This window comes from Canis lupus, chromosome 13, assembly GCF_003254725.2.
Source record: "Canis lupus dingo isolate Sandy chromosome 13, ASM325472v2, whole genome shotgun sequence".
In the NCBI taxonomy this organism is placed as follows: Eukaryota; Metazoa; Chordata; class Mammalia; order Carnivora; family Canidae; genus Canis; species Canis lupus.
Genome location: NC_064255.1, coordinates 37368342 through 37382765, shown reverse-complemented (window position 1 = coordinate 37382765; position 14424 = coordinate 37368342). Strand labels below are relative to the sequence as shown.

At 63.3% G+C, this 14424-nt stretch overlaps 1 protein-coding gene, 1 long non-coding RNA gene and 1 other non-coding gene across 15 annotated transcripts; 1 reads left to right on the top strand and 2 right to left on the bottom strand.

Moving 5' to 3' along the window:
• Window positions 1–735: 735 nt before the first annotated feature.
• Window positions 736–9634, top strand: LOC118353925 (uncharacterized). Of its 2 annotated transcripts, none has more exons than XR_004813615.2 (5): window positions 736–1376; window positions 2788–4441; window positions 7608–8211; window positions 8737–9003; window positions 9496–9634. It is a non-coding gene; the product is annotated as an uncharacterized LOC118353925 (long non-coding RNA). The 2 variants fall into 2 exon arrangements; XR_004813612.2 differs by having other exon boundaries at window positions 2788–5158.
• On the bottom strand, window positions 3795–9915 carry LOC112662277 (uncharacterized). 11 transcript variants are annotated; one of them, XR_004813496.2, is made up of 7 exons: window positions 9776–9914; window positions 9415–9466; window positions 8636–8973; window positions 8063–8196; window positions 6877–7903; window positions 4634–5144; window positions 4096–4234 (listed from the first exon to the last, which is right to left on the bottom strand). It is a non-coding gene; the product is annotated as an uncharacterized LOC112662277 (transcript). The 11 variants fall into 11 exon arrangements; XR_007401632.1 differs by having other exon boundaries at window positions 9419–9466; XR_004813519.2 differs by lacking the exons at window positions 8636–8973; window positions 9776–9914 and adding an exon at window positions 3795–3932 and having other exon boundaries at window positions 4043–4234; window positions 9415–9552.
• A 279-nt stretch (window positions 9916–10194) lies between these two features.
• ZFP41 (ZFP41 zinc finger protein) lies at window positions 10195–14322 on the bottom strand. 2 transcript variants are annotated; one of them, XM_049092837.1, is made up of 2 exons: window positions 14173–14322; window positions 10195–11400 (listed from the first exon to the last, which is right to left on the bottom strand). In XM_049092837.1, the coding sequence occupies exon 2, from the start codon at window positions 11206–11208 to the stop codon at window positions 10618–10620; it is 591 nt and encodes a 196-aa protein (XP_048948794.1). In that variant the 5' UTR covers window positions 11209–11400; window positions 14173–14322; the 3' UTR covers window positions 10195–10617. The 2 variants fall into 2 exon arrangements, with proteins under 2 accessions (XP_048948794.1, XP_048948793.1); XM_049092836.1 differs by lacking the exon at window positions 14173–14322 and adding an exon at window positions 12916–13240.
• Window positions 14323–14424: the final 102 nt, after the last annotated feature.

The window sequence follows — 14424 nt, the reverse complement described above, 5'->3', positions numbered from 1 at the left end:
CCCAGCCCAGAGCCTGGAGCAGGCGGGGACTCCGGGGAAGGGGCCCTGGAGGGTCGGGAGGTGCGGGGCGCGGGGCTCCTGGCCGCAACGCCGACGGAGCGCTGGGGAGGCAGCGCCTCTCTGACCCCGCGCCGCGGGCCCCGGTGCCCCGAGCCGCCCGGTCCCCTGCTCCAGCTCGGTCGCAACAGTGGTCCGGTCCGACGTGACAAGGGTTTTCCCTGGCGCTGTGGTGACGCGGGGCTCCCCGTGGGGCGGAGAAGGACGCCGCTAGCGGGCACGGGGCGCCGCGGGCAAGCTGCACCGGCCTCGGGGGGCGGGGGCGGTCCCGGCCACCCGGAGGGCACCGGCGCCGCGCGGCGGGGCTGCGGGAGGGACCGGCCCCCCGCAGGGACGGACTCGGGGCGCCGGCCGGCCCGCACATGGACCCCGCCGCGGCCCGCCCCACCGAGGCCTCGTCTGCGCCCCGGGGTGCCCACCCGCGACCCCCGGCCGGGCCCGGGCCGAGGTCGCGGCGGCGCGGGGGCGAGGCGACGGCCGCGGTGGGGCCGGGGGGACGACGCGCGAGCGCGGGCGGGCCGAGCATCCCCGCCGCCGCCGCCGCCCGGCGCCCACTCACCTTCCGAGCGGGAGGCGGCCGCCCGCGCGCCGGCCGGAAGTGCGCCCGCGCCCGGCCCCCCGCACGCACTTCCGGGACGCTCTGGGCGCCGGAGGACCCCGCCTCGGTGGCGCGGGGCGGGGCCCGGGCCCGCGGCTGCGGGCTCCACGGCCAAGTGCCCCAGGGCAGCGGCCTCGGTGCCGCCCTTCTCCCCTCGCGGGGTTGCTGCCGCCGGCCGGCAGTCGCTGGAGAGCTTGCGGGGAACGAACTCTTCCTTCCGGGGGGCCCCAAACACCCCTCCCGGCGGCCCCCCGAGTTCCCGAGGCGTGGCCGGCCGAACATCCCCGAGCCCGCCGCGGGGTCCCCCGGAGCCGGAGTCTCCCCGCCGGCCTGTTCTGACGACCCTGAGCCCCGAGCCCGGCCGGCGGGCAGCACAGGGCAGCCAGGGCAGCCAGGGCCGCGGGGCGCGCGGGGCGGGGCCAGGCGGGAGAGAAGCTGGGTGGTCGGGGCGAGGAGGGCCCGGTGACCGCGGGCAGGCGCCGCCTCCGCCTCCGTGGGTGGGACGCGGCCGAAGCCCTGGGCGGCCGCTTCCCCCCGGGCAGCCCCGCGCCCGCCGGACCGCGCTGCTCCCCTCCGCCGACCTAATGCCCGGCCCAGGCCAGCAGCCGGGGTGCCGCTGGGAGCAGGGCAGGTCCCCGCCGCAGCGGAGCCCACGTTCCTAGTGTGCGGGGTGCGGGAGAAAGCACACAACAAACGGGAACACGGCCGCACCCACGCCGGCGTAAGCGCCCCAAGGAAGCACGCAGGGAAGCGCCTAGTGGTCCGACGAGGGCTCCCTAAGCAAGCAACACGAGAGGAGAGGGAGGAGAGTAGGGCAAGCTAGTCACTAGAGGGAGGAGATTCAAAGCAGAAGGAAGAGCATGTGCCAGGGTCCTGAGGCATGAGTGTCCCCAAGGGTTTGGAGGAGAACAAGCAAGCGGGGGCGGGGGTGAGGGAAGGAGAATGGGACATGGGGGGCAAGCTGTCTTGAAGCCGTGATTAGGAGCCCGGATTTGATCTGCACCAGGAGCCACTGAGGGTCCTGAGCAGGGGAGTGACGCCTGATGCACATTTTAAGATCTGTTTAGGGAGGCAGGAGGAGGCAGGTGGTTTAGAGTGTGGGCTGGGTAGGGCCGTGCTGGGGACCAAACTGACATTACCTGCTGTTTGCTGGGATGTGGGGCACGACAACCTGGCGTTTGGGCTGGAGTGTGGCAGCTGGCCCACTTTCTGGGATGGGGCAATGGCCACAGCCGAGTTCTGTTCTGGACACATGGCCCCCAACGAACGCACAGAGGTGGCTGGGGCTCGCCTCTCCCACCCCCTCCTCAGTCTCCCCTCACCCCCTCCTGTGTGGCCCTTTAGTGGGGTGCCAGATGCCTTGGAGGCTCGGCTCCCGCTCTTCAGCCTCAACAGGCCTCCTGTCAAGTGTCTGGGTCTCTGCAGAAAGCTGCCTGGCCCCTGGTTTTGCCACCCAAAGCCCTGGCCCACAGTGCTGCTCCTCTGTCTGCCCTCGGGCGTCTCCCCATCACCTGACTGTGCGGGGACTTTGCAGTCCCATCCTTGGCCTGGTCCTTGCCCCCAGGCATACTGTGCTCTGCAGGGTCTGGTGGCCCCTCCCCTCAGCGGAGACAACCAAGAATGTCTCCAGGTATTCCTGTGTACCCTTCTGGGGGGCAGGGCTGCCCTCAAGAGGACAGCTCTTCCTTGGAAGGCAAACGAGCAAGGGTATGGGACAGGGGCCCAACCCAGGCTCTTCAGCACTCAGTGCTTGCAGGGCATCATCCCAGGGTCTCACGAGGTCGGGGTCTCCCAGACCCCCTCCAGGGTTATGACCGCAGGCATCAGGCAACCAAGGAACCTCTAGTCCCCCAGAACCTGGGGCCGGGACAGCTGTGTCTACAGAGGGACACAGTATTTTGTCCCACAGGAGTCACTCTCATCCTAAGTCAGTGGATTCCTTCTCCGATTATGTCAGTCTCTTACAAGTTTGGTTACCTTGAGGCAGTGGCCAGTTGGGTGTCTGGCTCTGCAGGCCTGAGGCCAGACCCAGCACCTCCCTGGGGGGTCCTGACTGCACCCCCAAACTGCAGGGAGATGACTGGACCCAGTGAACAGAGCAGACTTTTTTTTTTTTTTTTTTTTTTTTTTAGAGCAGACTTTTATTACAGAAGAAAACCTTATCCATGAGCAGCAGCACAAGGACACGTTCTGGGATGAGTGCTGGGGAGGCAGCCAGAAACGAACCAGTGCAACACTCACCTGGATTAAGAAAGCACCACGTGAAAGGTGAACCACAGAAACCACAGAACGAGGACAACACGTCCCCCAGACGTGCAACATACTCGCTTTCTAAAGACTGAAGAAGTGAAGAGATTATAACGTCAAAGTTCATCTGACGTGCTTGGAAAGTCATGTCTCCCGTGTGCACGACCACCAGCGGAGTGAGAGCATCTAGCCCCGCAGCCACCTCCACCTGCCAGGTGTGCGGGGTGTGAGAATCCCACGACGCCCAGTGCTCAAGCTGACAAGTAAACAAGTGCGTGATAAAACCAGATTGCCCCGGGCTGCTGCAGGGACCTGGGGCGCACAATGGGACAGGGCGCTCTTGTGGACCCCAGTCCGGGGGCGACGTGTGCGCTGGGGCCGAGGGACCCTGGGTGCTCACCCTACAGGCCTCGGAAGCCCACGCCTCCGGAAGCTGCAGACAACCACGGGCAGCAGCGTCCACCTGCCCCCGTGGGCCAGCCTGGATCCCGGCAGGACTCTGGTCAAGAGGGCCACTGGCGCTGTGGGCTGTGGAACAGGCAGTTGTGAGGCGGACGCGGGAGACACAATTGCTAAGCTCAGCGCAGAGGTCCCTGGAGGCTCGGAGCAGAGCTGTGTCCTCAGGCAGGAGACACGGAGCCTGCCCATCATCTTTGTGGCTGCTCCCACCCTGCGCTGGCCCTCAGCCCACTCCCTTTCCGGTCCCAGCGCTGCTCCCTTGGCCCTTGGGGACACCTCCTTTACCTGGCTGCGAACCTGCCCTCACTTGTCCTGCTCCAGAGAAAATGTCCATGTGTCCCCAGTGTCACAGGCGTCTGTCATGAGCACCAGGACTCGGGCGCCCTGGGCTGTCCTCCCTGGAACCGAGGCCGCAAGGCTGCGCTCAGTCCAGCCGTCCTCCGCAGCGTGTCTTGGGGAAAGGAATGGTCACAAGTCTTGGTGTCCGGACTCGGGATGGACATGAGAGGTCACTAGAAATCAAGCCCAGGTGACACCCTGGTGCCTACAGCTCCCCAGGAATGCAGAGGACCTGGCAAGGGTGACCAGAGGTCAGCCCCCCAGTCTGTAGGGAGGGGAGGAAGCAGAGCCCCGCTTGCGATGTGGACTCACTGCCCAGTCTCCCACAGCGCTGGCTCCCACCTTCCCTCAGATCGAGGTCGGCATGAGGCCCGTAGGAACAGATCCCAGCGTGAAGGGCGATCTACGGCACGTCCCTGGGACATCTGCTGGCGTCCCCGTGTCCATTCCATTCGAGGTCCTCCGTGGCTCCCCGCCAACCCAGCGCCCTCCATGTGGGCCAGGTGCCGAGGTGCTCCGTGGATGCTGCTGTAACTGCCCTCCGGCAACAAGAACCATGCTCAGCGGGGGGCACCCCAAAGGTTCTCATGTGGAAGAAGCATTTCTCTGGGACATTCCCAGGACTCCAGGGAAGCCACTGACTTTGCTGGTGGGGTCCCTCCCAGGCTGGGCAGGCTCAGGATTACCCCTCCTGGGTGGGCGGGGCCAGAGGTGTGCCGGCAGCGCCGGCAGCGGTGCAAGGTGAGCAAGGTGGATATGGTGGCCTTTGGAGCGGCTGAGAAGCAGCGAAGGCCCCTGGGGGGTTCAGCGCCTTCACGGGGCTCTGGGAGGAGGTGGGAGGCAGACGGGGCCCACCTGCAGCACCCCCGCCCCCCGTGGACTTCCTGGCCGGGCCCCGATCCCACCGCCCTCGGGCGTTGCCTTTCTGCTCACCCAGGGGCCTCCTGGCTGCCTCCTCAGTGGCCTGGGCGCCTCTTCGGGGCTCAGGACTGGGGAACCTTGTTAGCTGGGAGGTTCCCTTCTATGCACGCTTCATCGGGAACTTCTTGACAGGTGAGCTGCTCTCACGGAAACACCTTCTGAACAAAGAAACGCAGTTATCACCTGGCTGGCTGCAGGGAAGCTGCGAGCACACAGGTGGGGAGGGCTGGAGAGGCCTGGAGGCGGGACTGGCCGGGGCTCCACCCACGCACCCCAGGCCTGGGCCCGGACAGACCCGGGAGGAGAGCGCTCGTTTCCGCAAAGTTAAAGTTAGAACAGGAGTGTTGCAGACGCACGTAGCCCTTGGGTGAACGGGACACACCGGAGGCCACCGAAGCCGGGCGCCCAGTCCCCGCGGGCCGCTGCTCCGCCCCGTTGGCTTCTGCGCTTCATCAGCAGCATCTTGGGCGACCGACTTCCTTTGTTCTGAGCCACAGACATGGACGGGCATCTGCTTGCTTCGCTGCTGACGTACATGTGGGTTATTTCCAATTTTCCTGACATCCCACACGCGCTCTACAGATCGCTGCACGGACTCTGGGCGCACATACCAGAGTGCCCCCACGGGATTTTGATGACCCAAGTTTCTGGGCTAGCACCCTATGGCACATCCTTAACTTGCCAAAAAAAGCTACTTTTGTTGCTAAAAATAGATTGATAGCTTTTTATTTTTTAAAGGTTTTATTCATTCATAGAGACAGAGAGAGAGAGAGAGAGGCAGAGACACAGGGAGAAGGAGAAGCAGGCTCCACGTGGGGAGCCTGACGTGGGACTCAATCCCAGGTCTCCAGGATCAGGCCCTGGGGTACAGGCGGCGCTAAACCGCTGCGCCACCGGGGCTGCCCGATCCATAGCTTTTTAAAACTGCATTTTGCTAACAGCACAGCAGATTCATTAGCTGTTTCCGCTGTGGGGAATACACGTTCTGTTCATTGTTTTAGTGAACACAGCAGCAGCAGCAGCAAGTGCGATGCTGGGCACCCCCCCGCGCCGACACCGACACCCGCAGCCTCTGTATTGTTCCCAACAGAAACCCTGCGTCCGTCCCCCTGCACTGTCCGCCCAGGAGTCTCTCCTATGCTGCTGTGCGCGGTGCTCTGGGCCCTCCAAGCCCGGGCCACACCAGCCGGCTTCTTGCGCTCGGCAGCAGCTCGTCACCAGCTCGTCACCAGCTCGTCACCATCTGGGCCTCATTCCCTGTCCAGGCCGATGCTGTCCCCGCGTCTGGGCTCTGCGCACCGTGTGTCCGTTCGTCCAGGGGGTACCACAGGCCACGGCGCCTGGGGGCTCCTGCTTCGCTGCTTCTGCACCTGGGCCTCTGGGAATTCGGATTCTGACCTTTGCCCTGGCAAGCCTGCTAAGCCCTTACTAATCTCCGTACTTGGAGTCGATTTTCAGATTCTAGTAGACGTGGTATCATCTGCTGATAACACACTAAGGGTTTTCCATTATAATCTCAGGTGTGCCTCTTCGTCCTCGTGTGGCCCCTGGGCAGCGCGAGCGGGGGGTGCGGGGGGAGCCCCGAGGGTGGGTCTCTTGGCTCCTGCGCTCGAAGGGGACACAGATACCCGGGACCCCAGGCTGCAGTGCTGTCCCAGGTTCTGATAGATGTTCTCTACCAGGTTTAGACAATTCTAGGATGGTGCATTTTGGGACATAGTTTCACAACATTTAAGATGATAATATGGGGGGGTGCCTGGGTGGCTCAGCGGTAGAGCGTCTGCCTTCAGCTCGGGGCGTGATCCCGGGGTTCTGGGATCGAGTCCCACATTAGGCTCCCCGCAGGGAGCCTGCTTCTCCCTCTGCCTCTCTGTGTGTATCTCATGAATAAATAAAATCTTTAAAAACATAAAAGATGATAATATGCCCCTCCCTCAATCTGTTGATGTGACACATCAGTTTTGAGCCTGACTTGCCTTCCTGACAGAACCTCTGGCCCCACTCCACCATCCCTTCCTGCCGCGTTGGAGGCAGTTTCCAGCTCTGGGCTTGAAACTCGCACACACTCGCGGCTGTCCCAGCTCATAAAGTAAGGGGAGGTGTCTCCGCTTTTCAATCTCTGAGCCCGAAGGAGACTGGAATAGGTGCCTGAACTCAACTTGTGCGCCATCTGGACTCGCATCCTTGCGCGGCGGGGGGGGGGGGGGGGGCTGGGGGGGAGAATTAAGCTCCGGACACTCGTGTGCAGCGCTTACAGGTCTTTGGGCCACTGGCTCTCGGGCGGCCTCCGCAGCTCATCTGTGCTCACATTCCCTGTCGCGGAGTTTTGTCTTTTCTGATCTCTGACGCCCCTGCTGTCACTTCTCAGCATTTGCGGTGGCGCGTTTGCTCCCGTGGCCTCCTGGCCCCACACTGGACTGCCGGCCAGGACGGGGCCCCCCTGTTTCCTTCCCACGACAGCCTCCGACACACTGGTTTTGCTACTCTGTCACTCTGCATTTATTCCGCTGTGTTTTTTATAACTTCTCAAGCCAGAGGCTCAGCTTCTGGTCTCTAGCTGCTCTGCTGATGAGTCCTGAGTGCTTAGGGCTGCATGTCCCCACGTGGCTTTAACGGCTCCTGGGGAAGCTCTGGCCAATCCTGTTTCAGTGTCAGCAAGGTCTCAGTATTTTAGAGCCTTCGCTATGTCTTTTCGTTTGAGTCTCATTATTGGGAGGGTTTTCCTTTTCCTAGGATAGGAGCTTCATTTGAACTGAGAAACCCTCAAAACAGATTCACGGGGAAGATCTGACTTCGGTGTGTGGTGGCGGGATGCGGTGGCGGGGAGCGCAGGAGACACCCCCTGCCTTGCCAGAGCCGTGCCAAGGCAAACAAGACCACCAACTGATCTGAGTTTGATTTCGTGATTTTTCTCATGACTGTAAGACTTCCAAGTCTCATTTTAAAATAAGTATTTTCCCATTGCTCTTTTTTCCTGCTGATGCAGGTGAAGTCAGCTGTGGTTTTCCTGGAGGAGGCGCCAAGGGCTGTCGGCAGGCATGGCCACCTCCCATGCCTCGCTACGAACATGAACACCCGGCAAGAAGCCCCACGCCCACTGTGGGACTTGAACTCACAACCCGGAGATCAAGAGTCGCAGGTTCCACCCACAGAGCCTGCCGGGCGCCCCCAGAGCCACCATCCTTAAAACAGTTGGGGTGAAGCAGCAGTGCCCTGAGGACTTCACGTGAGTCACCGAGTCAGGTTAAGCACCGTCAGCATCCCACGTCATGCCTGCGGAAACTGAGGCAGCACGAGGTTAAGAGAGGCCCAGGTCCCACCTGGGCAAGGTCACTAACCCCTGTGTTCTTCACCACCCACCTCCTCTCCAGAGAGCAAAGCCATATTGGGTGGGAGTCTATTTCTTTGTCTCCTAACAAACTGGCACGGACGAAAACGCACCTGCCTGCCGCTGGAGAGGAGGGCAAACCCGCTGTCTGTGCGCTGCCGGGGCGCCAACCGCCACAGCCCGGAGAAGGGTCCCGGCCAGGCTCATCTCCACCGTCGTACCACGTCTGGAGACCCATCCTGCTGCCCTGAATACAGAAAAGGTATTTATCTCCACACTATTTGTAACGCCCTGAACCAGAGAGAGCCCACATGCCCCCCATAGGAGACCTTTCTCTTGGGTTCACCGCGAGGCCGTGGTGCCCAGGAAGCTGGCGGCCGGGAACATGCTGCAACACGTGACCCATGTCACACAGCACATGCATCCTGGGACGGGCTAAGGCAAAGCGGATGCCCCTGGGTCCGGACGCCCACCCAGGGTGAGCGTCCCCACCCCGTCCTCCGGCACCCTGGGATGAGCACCCAGCCCCCGCAGCCCCCCCACCCCCGGTCTCTTTCCACAGGCCTCCAGCACAACCTGGGGGGGGGACTCTGACCCTCATGCACCCTTCACCTAGAGCGGCCCCCTCTGGCCACCACCCGTCTCTGTGAATGAAGCTTTTCTGGCACACGGCCACACTCGCTCACTTCTGTGTCATTGGGGACTGTGGCCCCAGGTCACAGTGGAGAGGAGTGGTGACAGGCATCAGGGCCGTGGAGCTGACAAGTTGCCACCTGGGCCTTTACAGAAAGCGTCTGCCAACTGTGCTCTGGACGCAGGAGCCGCTGACACCCAAGCAGTGTGCTTCCTCGCACCCGGTGCTCATACACGTCTCCTTACTGTCTCTGCCGAACATCTGAGAGTAAATTGCAGACCTCGTGCCCGTGTCCTTGGAAAGCTTAGTGTGCGTCTCTGACAACCAGGATGAGGCCCGGGATGACCACAGGCCACAAGCCAAGCACGGAGTGCGGAGACAGATGCAGCCCTGCCACCCAGTGGACAGCATGGACATAAGGTTTGCCAAAGGTCCCAGGAAGGTCCCTGACAGCTATGCTCCCATCCGGGGTCACACACTGTGGCCCCCACCCCCCGGGATCTCCTGCCCCACCTGGGGCGATCTGAGTCGGGTGTGGGAGGGCCTGCTGTGCCCGGGGGCTGGGGGACAGGGGTGCCCAGCTCAGGTGTCATACAGCACAGCTTTTAGAAAGGACATGAGTGGGCAGCCTGGGTGGCTCAGCGGTTGAGGGTCTGCCTTCAGCTCAGGGCGTGATCCCGGGTCCCGGGATCGAGTTCAGCATCGGGCTCCCTGCAAGGAGCCTGCTTCTCCCTCTGCCTGTGGCTCCTCTCTGTGTCTCTCATGAGAAAATAAGTAAAATCTTAAAAAAAAAAAAAAAAAAGAAAAGAAAGAACAGGAGCAAACACCTACCAACCTGGAGAAGCATTTCCGCTGAGAGCATCTGCCCTTTGGCGTCTGTGACCTGATGGAGAAACGTCTCTCTTGATTCAGGACCTTCCTGCAGGATATATTCCCCAAAGACCAAGGCCATTCTGGGGCTCCAAACAGCTGGAAGTGCATCATTTCCCTAGTAAAAGCCCTGTTGCCTCCTAAGTGACTGTCACATCACCCTCCTCACACCGTTGGAAACTCTGGGACCCCTGGCAGCTCTCTGCAGAGCGAGGAGCCCCATGTGGATCACTCCTGGAGGGCAGCCTAGGGTGGGCACGGAGTGGGGACTCGCCCGGGGGAGATGGGGCCTGGGGACCAGGTGAGAAGACGTGAAACTGACCTGGACGCTGACCCCTGGGGGGCAGGGCGCACTGGCTCCCTTCTGGACACCCCCGTGGCAGATGCAGGCTGGCCTGAGCTGCCCTCACATCCTTGGGGCCCCCACATGTCCAGGGCAGGAATTGCCCGCGATGGCAGCCCGTAGATCCTGGGTGATCCACACGGCGCGTCAGGCCGCTCACCGTGGCAGGGGCTGGGCTGGGTGGAGGCAGGAGGGGCCAGTTCCCAGGGACACGGGGTGAGGGCAGGGGTTCCAGGGCTGGTGCTGCACGGCTGGAGGGGGGAAGCCGGGGCACAAACCGCAGGACTGTCACCACGGCCAGCCTCGCAGGGACAGCAGGTGGGTGGCGTGGCACCAGGGCACCGACCGCGGAGCACCGCTGTCTAGCTCAGCGCTGCAGGCTCCTGCCTGGTGCACAGGGATGGGCTCGGGGCCTGGCAGGTCCACAGTCTGCAGACTGGAGTCCCCCCAAGGAGCAGGTGAGAGGGCGGAAAGCAGAGCAGACGCCACGGGCAGAGGCTGCAGGTGCTGGGCCGCTCCCCGGAAGCCGCGGCCTCCGGGCACAGACAGCGGGGGATACCCCGTCTCTGGTGCCGCGGCCACAGGTGCCTCCCGCGTTATCACGGGATCTTGATCCAGGGCTGCTTCGCACCGGAGAGGTCTGTACCACGCTCGGGCACTTGCTTACTGTGCAGGCTGACTTTCCTGATGACGGCGGGGCGGCGCGCAGGTGCATGGGGCTCGGGGCTGCCCGGCACCCATCGGGCACTCAGGAGGGACAGCGGGCGCGCGGCCCCCACGGGCCCCATCGGCACAGGCAGTGGCTCGGCAGCTTCCTACACTCAGTGCTTCTTCCGCGGGTGACGCTTCCGATGGCGGATGAGGCAGGAGCTGTAGGCAAAGGTCTTCCCGCATTCCTGGCACTCGTACGGCTTCTCCCCGGTGTGCGTCTTCCGATGTTTCAGGAGGTTGGAGCCGCAGTTGAAGGCCTTCCCGCATTCGCTGCATTTGAAGGGCTTTTCTCCAGTATGGATTCTGTGGTGCTTGGTGACGTCGGAGCTGTGGCGGAACGTCTTCCCACACGCGTCGCACGGGAAGGGCTTCTCTCCTGTGTGTACCCGCTGGTGGCGGAGGTGGTCTGTCTTGTGCTTAAAGACGCGGCCGCACTCCCCGCACTCGTAGGGCTTCTTTCTCTGGAAAGGAGTGAACACAGGGACCCCCTCAAAGTCATCTTTAAACGAAGCATCGAAGGCGTCAAATAAATGTTCTTCATCCTCGGGGCTCAGGCTGGCTTCCTTGCTGTGCTTCCTCGCCACAGAGGACCTCCTGGGCTTTTTCCCCCCAGACACATTCTCTTCTTTGGGAGCGTCCTTCAGCACCTCTACTTCTTCCTTTGGGGTCTGTGCCTTCTTTTTGCCCGTGGGCTTCTCCATCTTTCTCTGTTCCCAGCAGAGAGGAAGGACCACCGGAAGCCAGGAAGGGCTAGGGAGAAAGGCCAGGGCCTGGACTCCCCACTTCTTCGGAAAGCTCTCCCATTAGACACAGCTCTTCGTTTTCCCGAGCTTGTAACGAGAGCTCCGGAGCAGAAAGCTTGCACCAGAGAGGGGACGCCACCAATCCTTGTGCTGCCGGAGAAGCCAAACCATGAAGGTTAGATTACAGGCGTGTGTGGGGAGGACATAGCTGTGGGCTCTTGCGGTACGGAGGAGCTCAGGGACGGATGACGGGGGCCACCGGGGACCTTGGCCCCTTCCCTGTCCGTGTGTTCCCTTGGACATGAGCCTTTCACACTGGACGTGACCAAACAGAACACTCGCCCTAACCCTCTCCTGGGGGACGGGGTCTCCATGCCTGTGTCCAGGGGACCAACAACTCTGTGTGGTCCCCACATTGGAGGTTTCCCCTCATTTCCCCCCTCCTCCTCCACTTCGTGTATTTGGGACCAGATGATGTGCTTCTGGAGCCACAGGCTGCAGGATGCACCTGCGTCCCCCCTTTGGGAGCTGCCCTCCTGTCACTTAGAGCCTGGAGTCTGAGATGGACCAAACTTGGGGCTGGCTCCCTAGGGGCGCCCCTGCCCTCCTCCCATGGCCTGTCTCCGTACGGCGGCCGCAAACCCCCACCATGTACCTGCCCCGGTCCCCAGGGGCGGTCCCCAGGGGCCTCCCTCATACTGAAGAGCCCTATACCCTGACCTGGCCTGCTCTCTGGCGCTGCCCCGCCTCCACCCCCCCCCCCCCGGGTGCCCAGTTCCGCTACAAATTCAAGTGGGATCCAGCAGCCCCCGGGGTTCGCAGGAGCATCACCCGCAGGGCTCCTATTTCCTTGGTTGGGATCTCTCGTCTGTTTTGTTTCTGCATCATCCCTGAGCTCCTGAGCTGCATCTTCTCCGTGCTAACGGAACCCCAGCATGGCCTCCGCACACTTCAGACTCTCCACGTGCTCGTGGAAGGCATCTCCAGGAGACTGAGAAAAACCGCTTTTTTTTTTTTTTTTTTTTTTAAAGCTCCACAGGCCGGTCCTGTTCTGATCCTCCGAACATTCCTTGCAAACAGGGTTCTCAGCAAGGGCACCGTGGCCTGTGTGATGCCCTAGTAACACTCCCGGTGATGTAGATTCACCTTTTTAATCTGCGTCTATCCAACTGCTGTGCGTGAAAACACCATTGCTTTTTTTTTTTTTTTTTTTTTTTTTAAAGTAAGCTCTATGGCCAACATAGGGCTCGACCTCAAGACCCTAAGGTCAAGAGTCACAGGCTCCACGGACTGAGCCAGCCCGGCGCCCCCTAGTGATGTTTTAAGGAATAGATGCTTTGAATCGTCAAAGCCACCGGGGAGGTGCCTGGGCTTCCCTCGTCTCCCGCAGGCAAAGGCAGGGAGCCCAGGACGTCGGGACAGGGGGGTGGGAGGCTGGCCTCGGGCCACGTCGCCCGCAGGCCCTGCTGCAGGCCGGCTCCGGGAGGCTGCGGTGCCCACCAGGCGGGAGCCGGAGCTGAGGGCACCGGAGGCCCAGGGGCTGGGGAGCGTGCAGAAGTAGGGGCCCTCCGCGGCACCCGATCGACCCCCCGGAGGCCGGTGTCCGGTCGGCAGGAAGACAGCCAAGCGCAGAGCCGCCGCGGAGACGCCTCACGCCGTACCCACCGCTGCCGGCCGGCTCCTCCGCGCTCCCGGCTCCTGCAGGCGGGGCCCCGAGGGACGGCGGGCGGCGGCCCGGGGCCTCGGCCGTGTCAGCCCCGCACCCCTAGCTAGGGGCCGGCGCCCGCACGGCTGCTGCTCGGGCATCGTCCTAGATACTCGTCCGGTCGGCCCCGTTCAAGCTGCCCGGTGCCCGGCGCCAGGAGGACGCCCAGCAATGGGACCGTCGACGCCGCAGCCGCCCCGCGGGGCCCGGGACGAACCGGCGGCTCCCCCGGCTGGATGCCAGGGGTCCGGGAACCGGCGACCTCCGCGCCCCGCCCCGCCGCAGCCCCGCCGCAGCGCCGCCGCAGCCTGGACCCCCGCGCCAGCCGCCCGGCCCGGCGCCCCCGGAAGGACCCGCCCCTTCCGGCGCCGCTCTAGGGGGCCCCGCCCCTTCCGGCGCCGCTCTAGGAGGGGCCCCGCCCGGCCTCTCGGTGGTACGCCGCGGACGGCTCCGCCCTCCAGCTCGCCGCCTCCTTTCCGTTTCTGCCAGGACCGCCCCCGAGGCCCCGCCCCTCGCTCCCCCCACCCCCCCCCTCCGCACAGCAGGTGCCCCGGCGTCCCCGCCGCGTCTGCCCCGCACCCTCGTGCCGCCCGCCTGCTCCCTCAGCTCCTCCGAGCCCAGGGACCACCCCACGTGTACTCGTTTCCTGGTTCCCTGGAACTGCGCCGCTCACAACGCTTGTTGATCCCCCGTTCGCGGGGGACGGGTGTCCAGGCTCGGCTGCCCTCCCCTGGCCGCGCCACGGCTGCCGTCTCAGCGGGAGGCTCGAGTGTCGCCTCCCCCGGTGGTTGACAGGACAGGACCCATCTCCTGGGGGCCGCGCCGCCGAGGGCCTGCTTCTCATTGGCTGTTGGCTGGAGGCTGAGGTGGGCCCTGGCCCCCCCCCCACCGGGCCCTGCCATGCGGCCCCCTCCCAGCGTGGCTGTTCGCGGGGAGGGGGAGTCTTGTAGAACATAGTGCGAGTGACTGCTCGTGACCGTCCTTATACAACAACATAACTACAGGAGTGACCTCCGGTCACCATCATACAACACCACCCCACTGCAGGAGTGACATCTTGTCTGTCCCGCCGCCATACTCTGGCTCAGAAGCAAGTCGCAGGTGCCGCCCGCACTTGGGGAGGGCAGCAGGCTCTAGACACCACAGCCTCCCCAGCCTCCACACTCCCCCACCCCGCCCTGCAATTTTTTCAGAGCACATTCCAGTGTGTGACATACCCTGTCCTCTCCTGGTTAGCGGGTTTCCCAGGCCCAGGCCCACCAGGAGCGTGGGGCAGGTGGCGCTGCAGACCTGCGCAGTGAGGGCGGCCACGCGAATGATTGGTCCCCGGGGAATCAGGGTCGTGTTCACACTGAACTCTAGTCCGTGAAGCCTGCGGCTGCAAAAACACGATGTCCACGCCCTGGTCCCAGAAGGCGCCCTCTGGTTGACACCGGCCACGGTCACCTGAGCTATTAGGGAGCCCGCCC

Bases quoted from the DNA above. Each gene is read 5' to 3' on its own strand.
- ZFP41 (XM_049092837.1), bottom strand. From the start codon at position 11,208: ATGGAGAAGCCCACGGGCAAAAAGAAGGCACAGACCCCAAAGGAAGAA.